This window comes from Pristiophorus japonicus, chromosome 11 (genome assembly GCF_044704955.1).
Source record: "Pristiophorus japonicus isolate sPriJap1 chromosome 11, sPriJap1.hap1, whole genome shotgun sequence".
NCBI lineage: Eukaryota > Metazoa > Chordata > Chondrichthyes > Pristiophoridae > Pristiophorus > Pristiophorus japonicus.
This window is the reverse complement of record NC_091987.1, coordinates 210,105,875-210,119,288: the sequence shown is the minus strand read 5'-3', so window position 1 is coordinate 210,119,288 and position 13,414 is coordinate 210,105,875. Positions and strand designations below refer to the sequence as shown.

The 13,414-nt window shown below is 43.1% G+C and overlaps 1 protein-coding gene across 8 annotated transcripts in view; it reads left to right on the top strand.

Moving 5' to 3' along the window:
• LOC139276457 (centrosomal protein of 164 kDa-like) overlaps positions 1-13,414 on the top strand; it is a 209,885-nt gene that overhangs the window by 128,054 nt on the left and 68,417 nt on the right. For all 8 annotated transcript variants that reach the window (XM_070894480.1, XM_070894479.1, XM_070894476.1 and 5 more), the window contains 3 exons: positions 2,241-2,351; positions 3,700-4,200; positions 11,131-11,202. In XM_070894480.1, the coding sequence (XP_070750581.1) occupies positions 2,241-2,351; positions 3,700-4,200; positions 11,131-11,202 (684 nt within the window). The remainder of the gene's footprint in view (positions 1-2,240; positions 2,352-3,699; positions 4,201-11,130; positions 11,203-13,414) is intronic.

Sequence of the window (13,414 nt, the reverse complement as noted above, 5' to 3'; positions counted from 1 at the left end):
GTCTCAAGGTCCTCCCTTCCCACATTCCTGTGACCAGCAATTTCTGGCATGGTTTTTGTGTCTTCCACTGTGAAGACCGAAGCAAAATAATTGTTTAAGGTCTCAGCCATTTCCACATTTCCCATTATTAAATCCCCCTTCTCATCTTCTAAGGGACCAACATTGACTTTAGTCACTCTTTTCCATTTTATATATCTGTAAAAGCTTTTACTATCTGTTTTTATGTTTTGCACAAGTTTACTTTCGTAATCTATCTTTCCTTTCTTTATTGTTTTCTTAGTTATTCTTTGCTGTCGTTTAAAATTTTCCCAATCTTCTAGTTTCCCACTAACCTTGGCCACCTTATACGCATTGGTTTTTAATTTGATACTCTCCTTTATTTCCTTGGTTATCCACGGCTGGTTATCCCTTCTTTTACCGCCCTTCTTTTTCACTGGAATATATTTTTGTTGAGCACTATGAAAGAGCTCCTTCAAAGTCCTCCACTGTTCCTCAATTGTGCCACTGTTTAGTCTGTGTTTCCAGTATACTTTAGCCAACTCTGCTCTCATCCCACTGTAGTCCCCTTTGTTTAAGCATAGTACGCTCGTTTGAGACACTACTTCCTCACCCTCAATCTGTATTACAAATTCAACCATACTGTGATCACTCATTCCGAGAGGATCTTTTACTAGGAGATCATTTATTATTCCTGTCTCATTACACAGGACCAGATCTAAGATCGCTTGCTCCCTTGTAGGTTCTGTAACATACTGTTCTAAGAAACAATCCCGTATGCATTCTACGAATTCCTCCTCAAGGCTACCCCGTGCGATTTGATTTGACCAATCGATATGTAGGTTAAAATCCCCCATGATTACTGCCGTTCCTTTTTCACATGCCTCCATTATTCCCTTGATTATTGCCCGCCCCACCGTGAAGTTATTATTTGGGGGCCTATAAACTACGCACACCAGTAACTTTTTCCCCTTACTATCTCTAATCTCCACCCACAATGATTCAACATTTTGTTCATTAGAGCCAATATCGTCTCTCACAACTGCCCTGATATCTTCCTTTATTAACAGAGCTACCCCACCTCCTTTCCCTTCTTGTCTATCTTTCCGAATTGTCAGATACCCCTGTATGTTTAATTCCCAGTCTTGGCCACCCTGCAATCACATTTCTGTAATGGCCACCAAATCATACCCATTTGTAATGATTTGTGCCGTCAACTCATTTACTTTATTTCGAATGCTGCGTGCGTTTAGGTAGAGTGTTTTAAATCTAGTTTTTAAACCATGATTTTTAGTTTTGACCCCTCCTGCAGCCCCTTTATATTCATACATATTGTCCCTTCCTATCACCTTGTGGTTTACACTTACCCCAGTGTTAGAATTATCAAAAGCCAGCTATCGGGCTGTGTATTTGTTAAACTTGAAACATATTTAGTATATTTTTATAGGTTTAGCTAGGGCTGCATTTACTGAGAGATTGTGTATTGGGGTGATTTTCTTTTCTCCACCCACTTTTTCATCAATCCACAACTGGACCTGACTAAGTGAACTATAACTGGACACATGGGCTTCAAGAGATCTCCTGTTGCATAGATGGCAGGTCAATGGAAACTTCTGTCATTATTTTTGAACACTAGTGTTACAGTTTGATTACAGTATCACTTTGAATTTGAGTTCGCACAGCTTTTGATTGTGGTTCACTCCTTAAAGGCAGATTTGAGGTGAAATTACCCACGGTACAACCTGGGTTTTGTTCTTCACACTAATGGCATTCTCAGTGGTTTAAAATCTAATTCAAGGATAAAGTTATTGAAGTTTCCCAAAATATCAGTCATTTTTCACTGCATTATAAGCAGGGATTTTCAGAAATCCTCCTGCAGTTTTCTGAAATTGGTAAGTATGTTAGTAATTATGTGTGGGTCATGATTGTTTGCTGCCTGCCCATACGTTGCACCATGTTCCCTTTAAGCTGTGCGAATGCGCAGCTGACTCACAGGCTTTTAAATAGGAAAAAACGCGTATGTCCGATATTTTGAATGGGCTGCGCAGTCTTTTAAAGGGGCTGCGCACCCCCAAAAAATTTAAAGGTTATATAGGTGAAAGGGTATATGAAAAACTATATCGCAGAAGTGAGAGAATAGGTTTTGCATGTAGAAATCGGGTAGGCATTTATCTGCCATTAACTGTGCTGTAACCTTTCACTGTTCATTGGTGTCACTACTGGACATTTCCTTAAACATTCAGGAAAGTGCAGAAATCGACGAGGATGGAGATCATGACCGTGTTGATGAAAGGACTGAACCTGAGCTGCAAAACCTCCCAGGGTCTGATGAGGAAGCAGAAAGTCAGAAAGAGGTGATTTTTGATTAGCTGTCTGACATCATAAGACTGATGTCACTGAACCTATGTAACATAACCCCCACCCGACTCTCTCTCCATGAGTAGAATCTGCCCCCGAGAACCTTTTTTGTAGATATGCTAGTGATTATATTCATAGAATAGGCAAAACAAGATCTTGGAGTTGTGGGAATGCTGTGGACTGCCACACCCAAATTTCTGCTGGCTGCTCAGTGTTGCATTCCAAAAGTTAATACTGTTATCAAAGGAAAAAGGTTTCTTATTCCAAATCTATGCAAGTTATGCACACCAAATAACTAATGTATTTACTATGTGCTAGTTCCATGGGGTCATCGATAACAAGCCAAAAATTCTTGGTCAGGTCAGTTATCCTCTGCAAGGTAATCCATTGTGAGATATTATTTTCTTGAATCCATTGAAGAAAAATTCATTAATTTACAAAAAACTTGTAATGATTGGACTGTTTTTCAGTTCTACCACACAGAAATATTTAAAAATAACTAGAGTACTGGAGTCCACCATTGTTGTTTTAACCAGACAACATACTCCAACCTTGTTTTTTATGATTTTCACTGGTCTTTAGCTATTATGACCTCATGAAGGAGACACTTACTTTATGTAGGAAAAGGAAGCTTAGGTTTATACTCGTACAAAATATTTCCAAAAAATATATATTCTAGTTTGTATTTATTCATTACCATGAAAATACACTGTAAAATAAAAATGGCTGGAGAGTTGGCGTCTCTGGGGTCCATCTTTGTTTGCCTTGTACTTCCAACCTGTGAATTGTAAAACGTGTTGTGCTCAATACCACCCCAGTGCTGGTTACATTTTTCATACTGGTCTGCAGAGAACCAATTACCGACTTTACACACATCCCAAGGTTCCTTTTGATTTTTGTTTTCTTCGACGTTTAACTGAATTCAGCTGCACTAGAACTTCATTAAATATTATCCATCATAAGCAACCAGACTATTTATTATGAAGTTGCTCCACATTATACAACAGTCGGACTTGGGATGAGTTTGCCTATTTGTGCTGAGAGGTGTTATATGCCACATGTATACGTGTAAGATGAAGCATGACTCATGCTACATAACATCTAACACTATTGTGAAGTGGTTTAGATAGGTGTTTTAGAAAAAAATGGTCCATGAAATACAGTTAACGTTTATGTAATTTTTATATTATGTAAACTTTCTGACACAGTTTCAATAATCGTATGCATGTTTTAGCTTAACCCAACCTAGAGAATGTAGTAACAAATAGGTTGGTAATAGCTGCTAAGTAGATATTATTGACCTGTTCTTTTTGATGATTTATAACTTGCAAATGCAAAAAAAAGGTGTCGTTTGAACAAAGCCAGGGAAGAAGTGAGCCCGGAAGTGTGCTTGACTCGGAAAGTCGTGATGTGCAGCCTCCAACCCCAAATAAGTTAAACCCTGAAAAAGATGCTGATGATGACATGGACTCTGTTGAAGAAAAGCTAGAAGTCCAAGATAAAAGTGAGAGTGACACAGAAAATGATGTCGTTCTAATGAGAGCCACGGGACTAGGTCGCCTGGCACGTGCAGCGGCCATTGACGAAGAAGAAAACGAAGGAATTGGAGCTGGAGACAGTAGATGTGACTCCGTTGATGGCGCGTCAAAGCTGCCTCTGGTTGGAGATGTAGACTTAAAGTCTGAGCACAAGGATGAGTGCGACCCCAAATTGAGCTGCGCCACTGAGCAGGCACTTGTAGTAGCAGCGGGAACTAATGCAGTCAACGGACCAAACGAAAGGGACAAACAGGACTCTGCAATGCCTTGCACTAACCCTGATGAGTCGGGTAATCCACCTCAAAAGGTACGATTTGTAGCAAATATAATATCCGTCGCCACTCACTACCCCTATATTTTTGGGGGACCCATGTGCAGTTGGAGCATGCTGTTAACATGCAGGTTCATTTGACCTATTGCTTCCATGCCTTATAAAAACCCTTTTTACCTCCTCTACTTTTCCACTGAAATGATTGGTTTAATGACTGTTGAAGTTGAGAAAGGAAAATTATTTCCAAGCAGAGTAGAACCCATTATTTGCCAAACCGGTCATTTGCTTAACTGTTCTGCAGATAATAGCGAGGTTGGTTCCCTTCCGTTGGGTTCACACCATCCTATCTGCGTGGCCTTGACGAAGGAAGTCAAGCCAATCATTTTCTCCAAGCTGCGGTGTCTGAATATTAAAGTAACTAAGCCTGTATTGCGAAGCCCATTGCTGAAAATGTTCCACCTCTGATGCTGGGGTTGACATCTTTAAGTGAAATGTAACTTTGCAAACCATCCATTTCCAACATAAATATTTTCTGCAATATACATTTCATTCAATAAAATAGCATTGCTGTTGCCATATTTTAGATTATTGTGTATAAATATAGCCGCAGCTAATATTCTGCCATGCTACAGCATTATTTCCAAAAAATGTTTTTATTCATTCTTTGGGTGTGGGCATTGCTGTGATGTATTGCCATCCCTAACCCTGAGAAGATGGGGGTGGGTCTTTATTATAATAAACTTTCCTGTTCCTGCTGAAATGATAGTAATTGCTTTTATAAAAAAAAATGGTTTGATCCTCCAATGTAAAGGCAATTGTCTTGTCTCAGATTGGTTCTATTATGTCTGCATTTCCGAGCCATGTTGCCCCCCTCAATCATTGGGCCTGGATTTGCTGGCGCAGGGCATCTCGCGGCATGCCTAGTTAGTTAGACATTTTTCTGCACCCTTCAGCTCAAAATGTTTTTGTCCTTTTCAGTTGCTGGAAGTGCGAGAGCAACAGGGCATCTGGGAGTTTGGTGAACACTGCGACCAGCAGTGTGTCTCTTAATCAGTGAGAGATTGAGAAATAAACAGAGGAAGGACTCAATTAGAGTGGGTCAATGCAATGTCAAATTAGGTACAGAAAGAAAAAGAGAGAGAAGGAAAGATTCAATTAAGAGAGAGATTAAAAAAGAAACAAATGAAAAGTAAGGAAAAAAGTAAACATTTAAAAGTTGACATTTTTTAAAATCTACAATAATTGTTCATTTTCTGGGCTAGAGAGACTGGCAGCCATTAGCAATTATCACTTTGTCAAATGGGTACATACATTACTAATTACTGGGCTTAACTTTCTGTGTCAAGTTAAAAAGGCAATTGATATGCAAATGTAGCAACCATGAAAACCATTGCATGTCGGGCAGGTTGTATAAATGGGTGGTCGGTGCGATACCACCCATTCAGGAGATTAAGCGCGAGATGCCATTTCGCGAAGCTAAAGGCAAATCGTCCAGCAACTTGTGGCGATTTGCAATTCACGGGGTATCTCTCCCTCGCCACAGGTTTCTGGCCAATTTGCACATTAATAACAGCTTGCATGTTCACACGTGATTATTTTTTCAGCAGATTCTGGCCCAATAAGAAAAACAAATCTGTTGGGGGAAGAAATTCTCCTGTCGATTTGCAGGGTTCAGGACTCTGTCGTAGAAAGAATTGTACTTTTGTGACTGGGAAACACTATAGTTGTGTTGTGTAAATGTGGCAATTTGGTTACATAATGCAGTTATAGAGAAACAACTGAAAAAAAAAATCATCATCTTGGCTTCTAACCTGAAATAACCCAAATTGTAAAGTTGAAAAATGGCAGAGGGCGGTAACAAGAAATTTTAAGAAAGAAAATCATGCTCCTGGAAATTGACATTAGCCCCAAATTGCATCAGCCGGCCATTATTCTTTCCGCCCAATATTCAATTCTATTGAAGTCGATGAAACTGAATATCAGGTGAGGCGTATAATAGGCAGCCAGTGCGATACTGCCCGGCTTTGCGCTAAAGCCCAAGACCAACTTCTGGCCCGTAGACTTTGCATAGCCTCTGCTACTTTAATTTCATCCACCCGTCTTGAGAAACTTGTATATAGTTGCCTTTACCAACTATAAAATCTCTTCCAACTTGGTTTAAGTGGTAGTTCCATATAGCTTGAAGAAAACTTTGTCATGGAGGTGAGGTTTTTCATAGCTATATATGTTAGTGGTGTGCTCCATGCGTTTTGTGCAACCTTATTTCAAGAGGACTGCATTTAACATGGACATAGAAAGTGGGGGGAAAAGGAGAAGGATGGGTAATGAGCAAGCAAATGTGCAACAGGGGAAGAGAAGGGAGAAGAGACAATCGTTACTGACACAGAGGCAACCAACACAAAGGATGGGAAAATGGGAAGAATTGGGGTTCTTCTACAGAAAGCATAGAGTTAAGAGATGGATGTAGAAAAATGAATGTCTTTAGACAAAATAGTAAGTAAGCTTGCTTTTGAGAGCTGCCTGCTATGGTGTAAAGTGGACAGCAAGAAAAAGCTTGTTTGGCTCAGCTGTGATGCTCTCCATTGTTGAATAGCTTACTAATACTCACTCGTCACACACATAATAACTCTCTCAAGGTACTAAAGGGCAGTGCAATTAATTTTGAATTGCTCGAGCAAACACCTCATGGAAACAATGGCTGCCTTCTGTGCTGTAAACTTCTATAGTTGTCTAGCTTATGGCATCCATGAGATCTATCCCAGCGGGTGGCAGTGCCTTTAGGAGAGAATGCGCAAAAAAGAAAAGTTCAGATTGAAGAGAATTGGTTAGTAGGTCTCTGATCCAGGATTCCCAAACCTTACAGTAATAGGAATTTCATCCTGTAGTCATAACTATTCTAATTCTGATGCTCCTTTTAATTTCATCCATCTTGAGAAAATTGTGTGTAATTTCACATCGCAGCTGACACTCCCAGTGCAGTGCTGATGGAGTGCTGCACTGTCGGAGGGGCCATCTTTCGGATGTGATGTTAAACCGAAGCCCCATCTGCTCTCTCTGGTAGATGTAAAAGATCCCACGGGCACTATTCGGAGCAGGCAGCTCGCCCCGGTGTCCTGGCCAATATTTATCCCTTAATCAGCATCACTAAAACAAATTGTCTGGTCATTATCACATTGCTGTTTGTGGAAGCTAGTTGTGCACAATTTGGTTGCTGCATTTCCTACATTACAACAGTGACTACTTTTATTTATTTTTAAATCACGTCATTGTCTGTAATACACTTTGAGACTTCCTGAGGTTGTGGAAGGTGCAAGTATTTCTTGCTTTCCTTTTGCCAACTATGAAGAATGGTTTCCAGTGATTCTTTAAACCTGAACATGTCAATTGGAGTTTTTGCTCTGAATCCGTTAACCTCACTGTGTTTCCTAGGATACAAAGCATCCTCATCATCTTTGATGCACAGTGTGCTTTAACCTTCTTTGTGCATGGATTCCAAAACCAACATTATAGATGGGGGTCTGATGTATTCCAATTCAAATTGAAATTGTATTCTTTTAATTGTTTTCAACTAATTAATTTGTCACGAATTCCAGCCAAGTAACCACAATTAACAACTGACAACACCATTAGTCTTCATTATATTTGTTTTGCAAGCTTTTGATGTACAGTAATGCTGAGCCTCGAATAAGATTTCTCGAAATCAATTGCATTCAGATTTAATTAGTCTACAGTTACCATTCCTGTCAGTTAATTAGTCCAGTGCTTTAAAAAAAGTAGTTTAAAGGAGATTAATATTTATTCTCCGAAGAGCTGTTCACTCTTATTGCGTGCACTTGCCAAAAACCATAGACCTACCATTGTAAACTTGTCAAGAGATTTACCTTCCTGGTTGCTGAAATTGTTCTGCAACTTCCTGTTTTAATCATCACAATGATTAAAATATTTTGGAGACTATTTTATAATGCTGCATATGTATATAAGCATGCAAATCTGCAGAACCATGAGAATAAATGGTTCTTCGACAGCACCTCCCAAACCCGTGACCTCTACCACCTAGAAGGACAAGGGTAGCAGATGCATGGGAACACCACCACCTTCAAGTCACACACCATCCTGACTTTGGAAATATATCTCGTTCCTTTGTCGTTATTGAGTCAAAATCCTGGAACTCCCTCCTTAACAGCACTGTGGGTGCATCTTCAGCGGTTCAAGGGCAATTAGGAATGGGCAATAAATGCTGCCTTGCCAGCAACGCTCGTATCCCGTTAATTAATTTTTTTTAAAAAGGCACGCCATTTCTTCTATCAAAGTTGGTAAGATTATTACATTTAAATATTTACATTTAAATATTTATTGTGATGCCAAAAGTGGTGGTGAATTTTCCCACTGAATTTCAAGTCTGACATTTACCTCTTTACAGATATATGCTCTAAAATTTTGATTTGTTCCTTCATTTTGTGGCTTTTATCTCTCATGGGACAAATGTTAGATATATTCGGAAAAAAATGTAATGAGATACATAGCACTGTTACATAGCTTCACTATAGCCTTTATATGTGTGCTTTTTTTTTCTCTCTCGCTTTTTCCACCAATTTCCACAGGAGTACCTGATAACTTTTAGTATTGATTGGTGGCACAGTCAGGTGGTTTGGAGGGGAGGGCAGTCAGTGAGGGTATGCAGTGTCAGGTCAGCTGTCAGATACCTGGGTACAAGACCATCAATGTAGAAAATCTGGAGCAACATATTATAGTCTGGCCTGACCTGGGTGAGCAGTTTTTTAAAATTGTTATGTGCATTGCTGTAAACCCCTTCAAACAAGTTATTGGCTAAGATATGGTTTGAGAACTAAAGGCAAGTATCATCTGTAATCCATCCAACCTACTAAGCAATGTCTTGGCCAATATTTTTAAAACTTCGCACATTGGAGATTTATAAATAATTTAACAACAACTACTTGTATTTATATAGCGCCTTTAACATAGTGAAACATCCTAAGGCATTTCACAGGAGTATTATGAGGTAAAAAAATTTTACATCAAGCCGCATAAATACAAATTAGCGCAGGTGACAAAAGCTTGGTGAAAGAGGATGGTGGGGGGGAGGGGAGGGTGGTGGGGGGGGGGGAGGGGGGGCAGGAGGCGGTTGTGGGGCTGGAGGAGATTACAGAGATAGGGAGGGGCTCGGGCCGTGGAGGGATTTGAAAATAAGGATGAGAATTTTGAAATTGACGTGCTCACTATATATTTCATTTCTTGATCCCATTGAAGAAATGTCCCAGGTGGATACCGATAAACAGTGGCAGACTGACTCGATCACCGTATGTATCCTCAGCATTCGCCCACCGATGGTCAATGGAAGCACATACCATTATAAAATCCAATACAAAAAAATGAAACGATCAGTGAATTGAAAGTGCATATACATATACATTCACATACATGATTCGTTGTTATGGATTTTTTAAAAATATAAGCTCATGCTTCATTCCATGTTTACAGGTGAAATTAGGTACTACTTTCCTCAAATTCTGAAGAAAAATGGTACTAGAACAGTTACCGTGGTGTCCACGTGCTGTTATTGAGCGATATTTCCAATAAGTAGTTAGTGATATTTCGGCAACGGTTTGTCCCTTGAGAGTTAAATATATATTTATCAAAAATGAAGCCCAATTAATTATAATTGGAGATAAAGTTATTTTTAGGGGTATTTTATTTCCCCTCTGATTAGATACATCTTTATCAATTGGAGTTTCATTCTTGGCTGATCCAACATATAGGTAAGCTGCAGTCCGAATGCTTGTACTGTTTAAATTGGTCCCAGGAGCCTTCTGTTGACTAGGAAGCACCACTGATATCAACAGTTAGTGTTGTTCATCCAACTTCCCCAGTTTAAGGCGGGCGCCAACAAGGAGATAAATAAACTAAATGTGGGAACATCTATTGAAAAAGACTTATTTTATATCCTGTTTCAAAACACTTGTATGCAACTTTTGAACAGCGGTGACTTGTTGTATATGCAAATACAGCAGCCATTTTGCACATCATAAAAGTGTACAAACAGTAATAAGAATAACCAATTGATTTGTTTTTGCAAATGTTGGTTGTGGGAGGAATATTGACCAGGTCCTCTATACAATGGAATCCTCAACATCCAGCTGAACCAACCAAAACGCGATGGTAGGGCCTTGGATTGAGCTGTCACCTGAAGGAAGGCTCCTCCAACAGTGTAGCATGCCCTCAGTACTGAACTGGAACATCACCTTAGATCATTTGCTAAAATTCAGGAGTGGGGCATGAAATCACAACCCTGTGGTTCAGGAGTAAGCGTCTTACCAAGTGAGCCAAACTGACAAAAAACAGGCAGGTATGCCGTCCCAACCATTAAGTGAAAGAAGGTCTATCTGTATGTAGTGTGCTCAACTGAAAACTTCCACCAATTTGGGCAGCTCCAAGTCAGCTCACAGGACAGTTTGGAGTTGCAAAGCGCATTTAGTTCAGTGGTGACTTTCTGGGATATTCACCCATTGCCGACGTCGTAGAGTGGCCTAACTGTGAAGAGACGGGGTAATTTTAACCCTCCTTTGGTTATTTCCATTGGAAAGGAAAATCATGCAGGGTGTAAAACAGAGGCGGCTGACTTGATCCCAGTGTTTGCCTGCAGGGCAGGTCAGGTTAAAATTACCCACAATATCTGGTGTAGCATTAGACATTTGGGGCAAGAAAAGGTCAACAAATATATTGATCACTTTATCTTGATCCAGTGTAAAGATGGGAAAATATTTTGAATGAAAAGTACTAATGTTTCTTTCCCTTCTGCTTTTAATGGAGCTCCTAACTTTAAGGATTAGACCTTTTTAATTTGCCTCTGATCATATGACGATGTACCTCATACGATCAGAGCAACAGTAAATAACAGCTGTTCATCATGTACCTTTTAAAACTAATCCCATTATAACTTGTCCGCAGGACTCTGAGCCCAGTCAACAACTTAAGGAACTGCAGGCATCTGAGGACTTGGATGAAAGCGATACAAATTTTGTAAGTTATCTAATGTGCAAAATATCAATATTACATTCATACAGTAAAAGTATTAGTTGGTTGTTTTGCTCAGTGTGTTGTGTCAGAGTAGGAGGAGACAAGACTGCAATTATATAGGGCCCTGGTGAGACTGCACCTGGAGTATTGTGTATAGTTTTTGTCTCCTTATTAAGGAAGGATATACTTGCCATAGAGGGAGTGCAACAAAGGTTCACCAGAATGATTCCTGGGATGGGGTGGGGAATTATCCTAAGAGGAGAGACTCAGTAGGCTAAGGCTATAGGGCTCAAGTTTCGGACCCCCGCTAGAACGGCGCACATCGGAGAGGCCCGCCTAATTTGTAGAACAAAAATTGCGCTGAATACCTACCTCGCGATTCTCTGATATCTGTAGGCCCATTTCCAGGCCGGCACAGCAGGAGCTGCTGGGGGCGGAACTACAGCCCTGCGCCAAAGACAATCCTGGCAGCTGCGCGCGTGCGCAGTAGCTCCCGGCCCTCCCAGCGCGTCCTGGCCGAAGGGACGTCGCCCCTATCCCGGGCCGAGTGGCCTGACAGCCCTTACCTCGTCGACGGCGGGGCCCGCCTGCCCGGCCTCTCGCGGGGGGGGGGGGGGGGGGCCCTGCCCGAAGTCCTTCGTGGGAGCGCGGCAGCAGCGGGGCCCGTTCAGCCCCTCTCTCCCCTACTCCCCCTCCCCTTTCTAACCCCCCTCCCCTTTCTAACCCCCCTCCCCTTTCTAACCCCCCTCCCCTTTCTAACCCCCCTCCCCTTTCTAACCCCCCTCCCCTTTCTAACACCCCCCTCCCCTTTCTAACCCCCACTCCCCTTTCTAACTCCCCTCCCCTTTCTAACCCCCTCCCCTTTCTAACCCCCTCCCCTTTCTAACCCCCCTCCCCTTTCTAACCCCCCTCCCCTTTCTAACCCCCCTCCCCTTTCTAACCCCCCTCCCCTTTCTAACACCCCCTCCCCTTTCTAACCCCCCTCCCCTTTCTAACCCCCTCCCCTTTCTAACCCCCCTCCCCTTTCTAACCCCCTCCCCTTTTTAACCCCCCTCCCCTTTCTAAACTCCCTCCCCTTTCTAACCCCCCCTCCCCTTTCTAACACCCCCCTCCCATTTCTAACCCCCCTCCCCTTTCTAACACCCCCCTCCCCTTTCTAACACCCCCCTCCCCTTTCTAACACCCCCCTCCCCTTTCTAACACCCCCCTCCCCTTTCTAACACCCCCCTCCCCTTTCTAACACCCCCGTCCCCTTTCTAACCCCCCCTCCCCTTTCTAACCCCCTCCCCTTTCTATCCCCCCTCCCCTTTCTAACCCCCCTCCCCTTTCTATCCCCCCTCCCCTTTCTAACCCCCCCTCCCCTTTCTAACCCCCCCTCCCCTTTCTAACCCCCCTCCCCTTTCTAACCCCCCTCCCCTTTCTAACCCCCCTCCCCTTTCTAACCCCCCTCCCCTTTCTAAACCCCCTCCCCTTTCTAAACCCCCTCCCCTTTCTAACCCCCCCCCTTTCTAAGCACTCCTCCCCTTTCTAAGCCCCCCTCCCCTTTCTAACCCCCCCTCCCCTTTCTAACCCCCCCTCCCCTTTCTAACCCCCCCTCCCCTTTCTAACCCCCCCTCCCCTTTCTAACCCCCCCTCCCCTTTCTAACCCCCCCTCCCCTTTCTAACCCCCCCTCCCCTTTCTAATCCCCCCTCCCCTTTCTAACCCCCCCTCCCCTTTCTAACCCCCCCTCCCCTTTCTAACCCCCCCTCCCTTTCTAACCCCCCCTCCCTTTCTATCCCACCCTCCCTTTCTATCCCACCCTCCCTTTCTATCCCACCCTCCCCTTTCTATCCCACCCTCCCCTCTCTTCCCCCCCCTCCCTTCCCCTCTCTCCCTCCCCTCCCCTCTCTTCCCCCCCTCTTTTCCCCCTCCCCTCTTTTCCCCCTCCCCTCTTCCCCCCCCCATCCTCTCTCTCTCCCCCCTCTCCTCTCTCTCTCCCTCCCCTCTCTCTCTCTCCTCCCTGCCCTCTCTCTCTCCTCCCTGCCCTCTCTCTCTCTCCTCCCTGCCCTCTCTCTCTCTCCTCCCTGCCCTCTCTCTCTCCCCCGTCCCCCCTCTCCCTCACCCCTCTCTCTCTCCCCCTCCCCTCTCTCTCCCCCCCCCTCCCATCTCCCTCTCCCCCTCCCCCCTCTCTCTCCCCACTCCCCTCTCTCTCCCCTCCCCTCTCTCTCTCCCCCC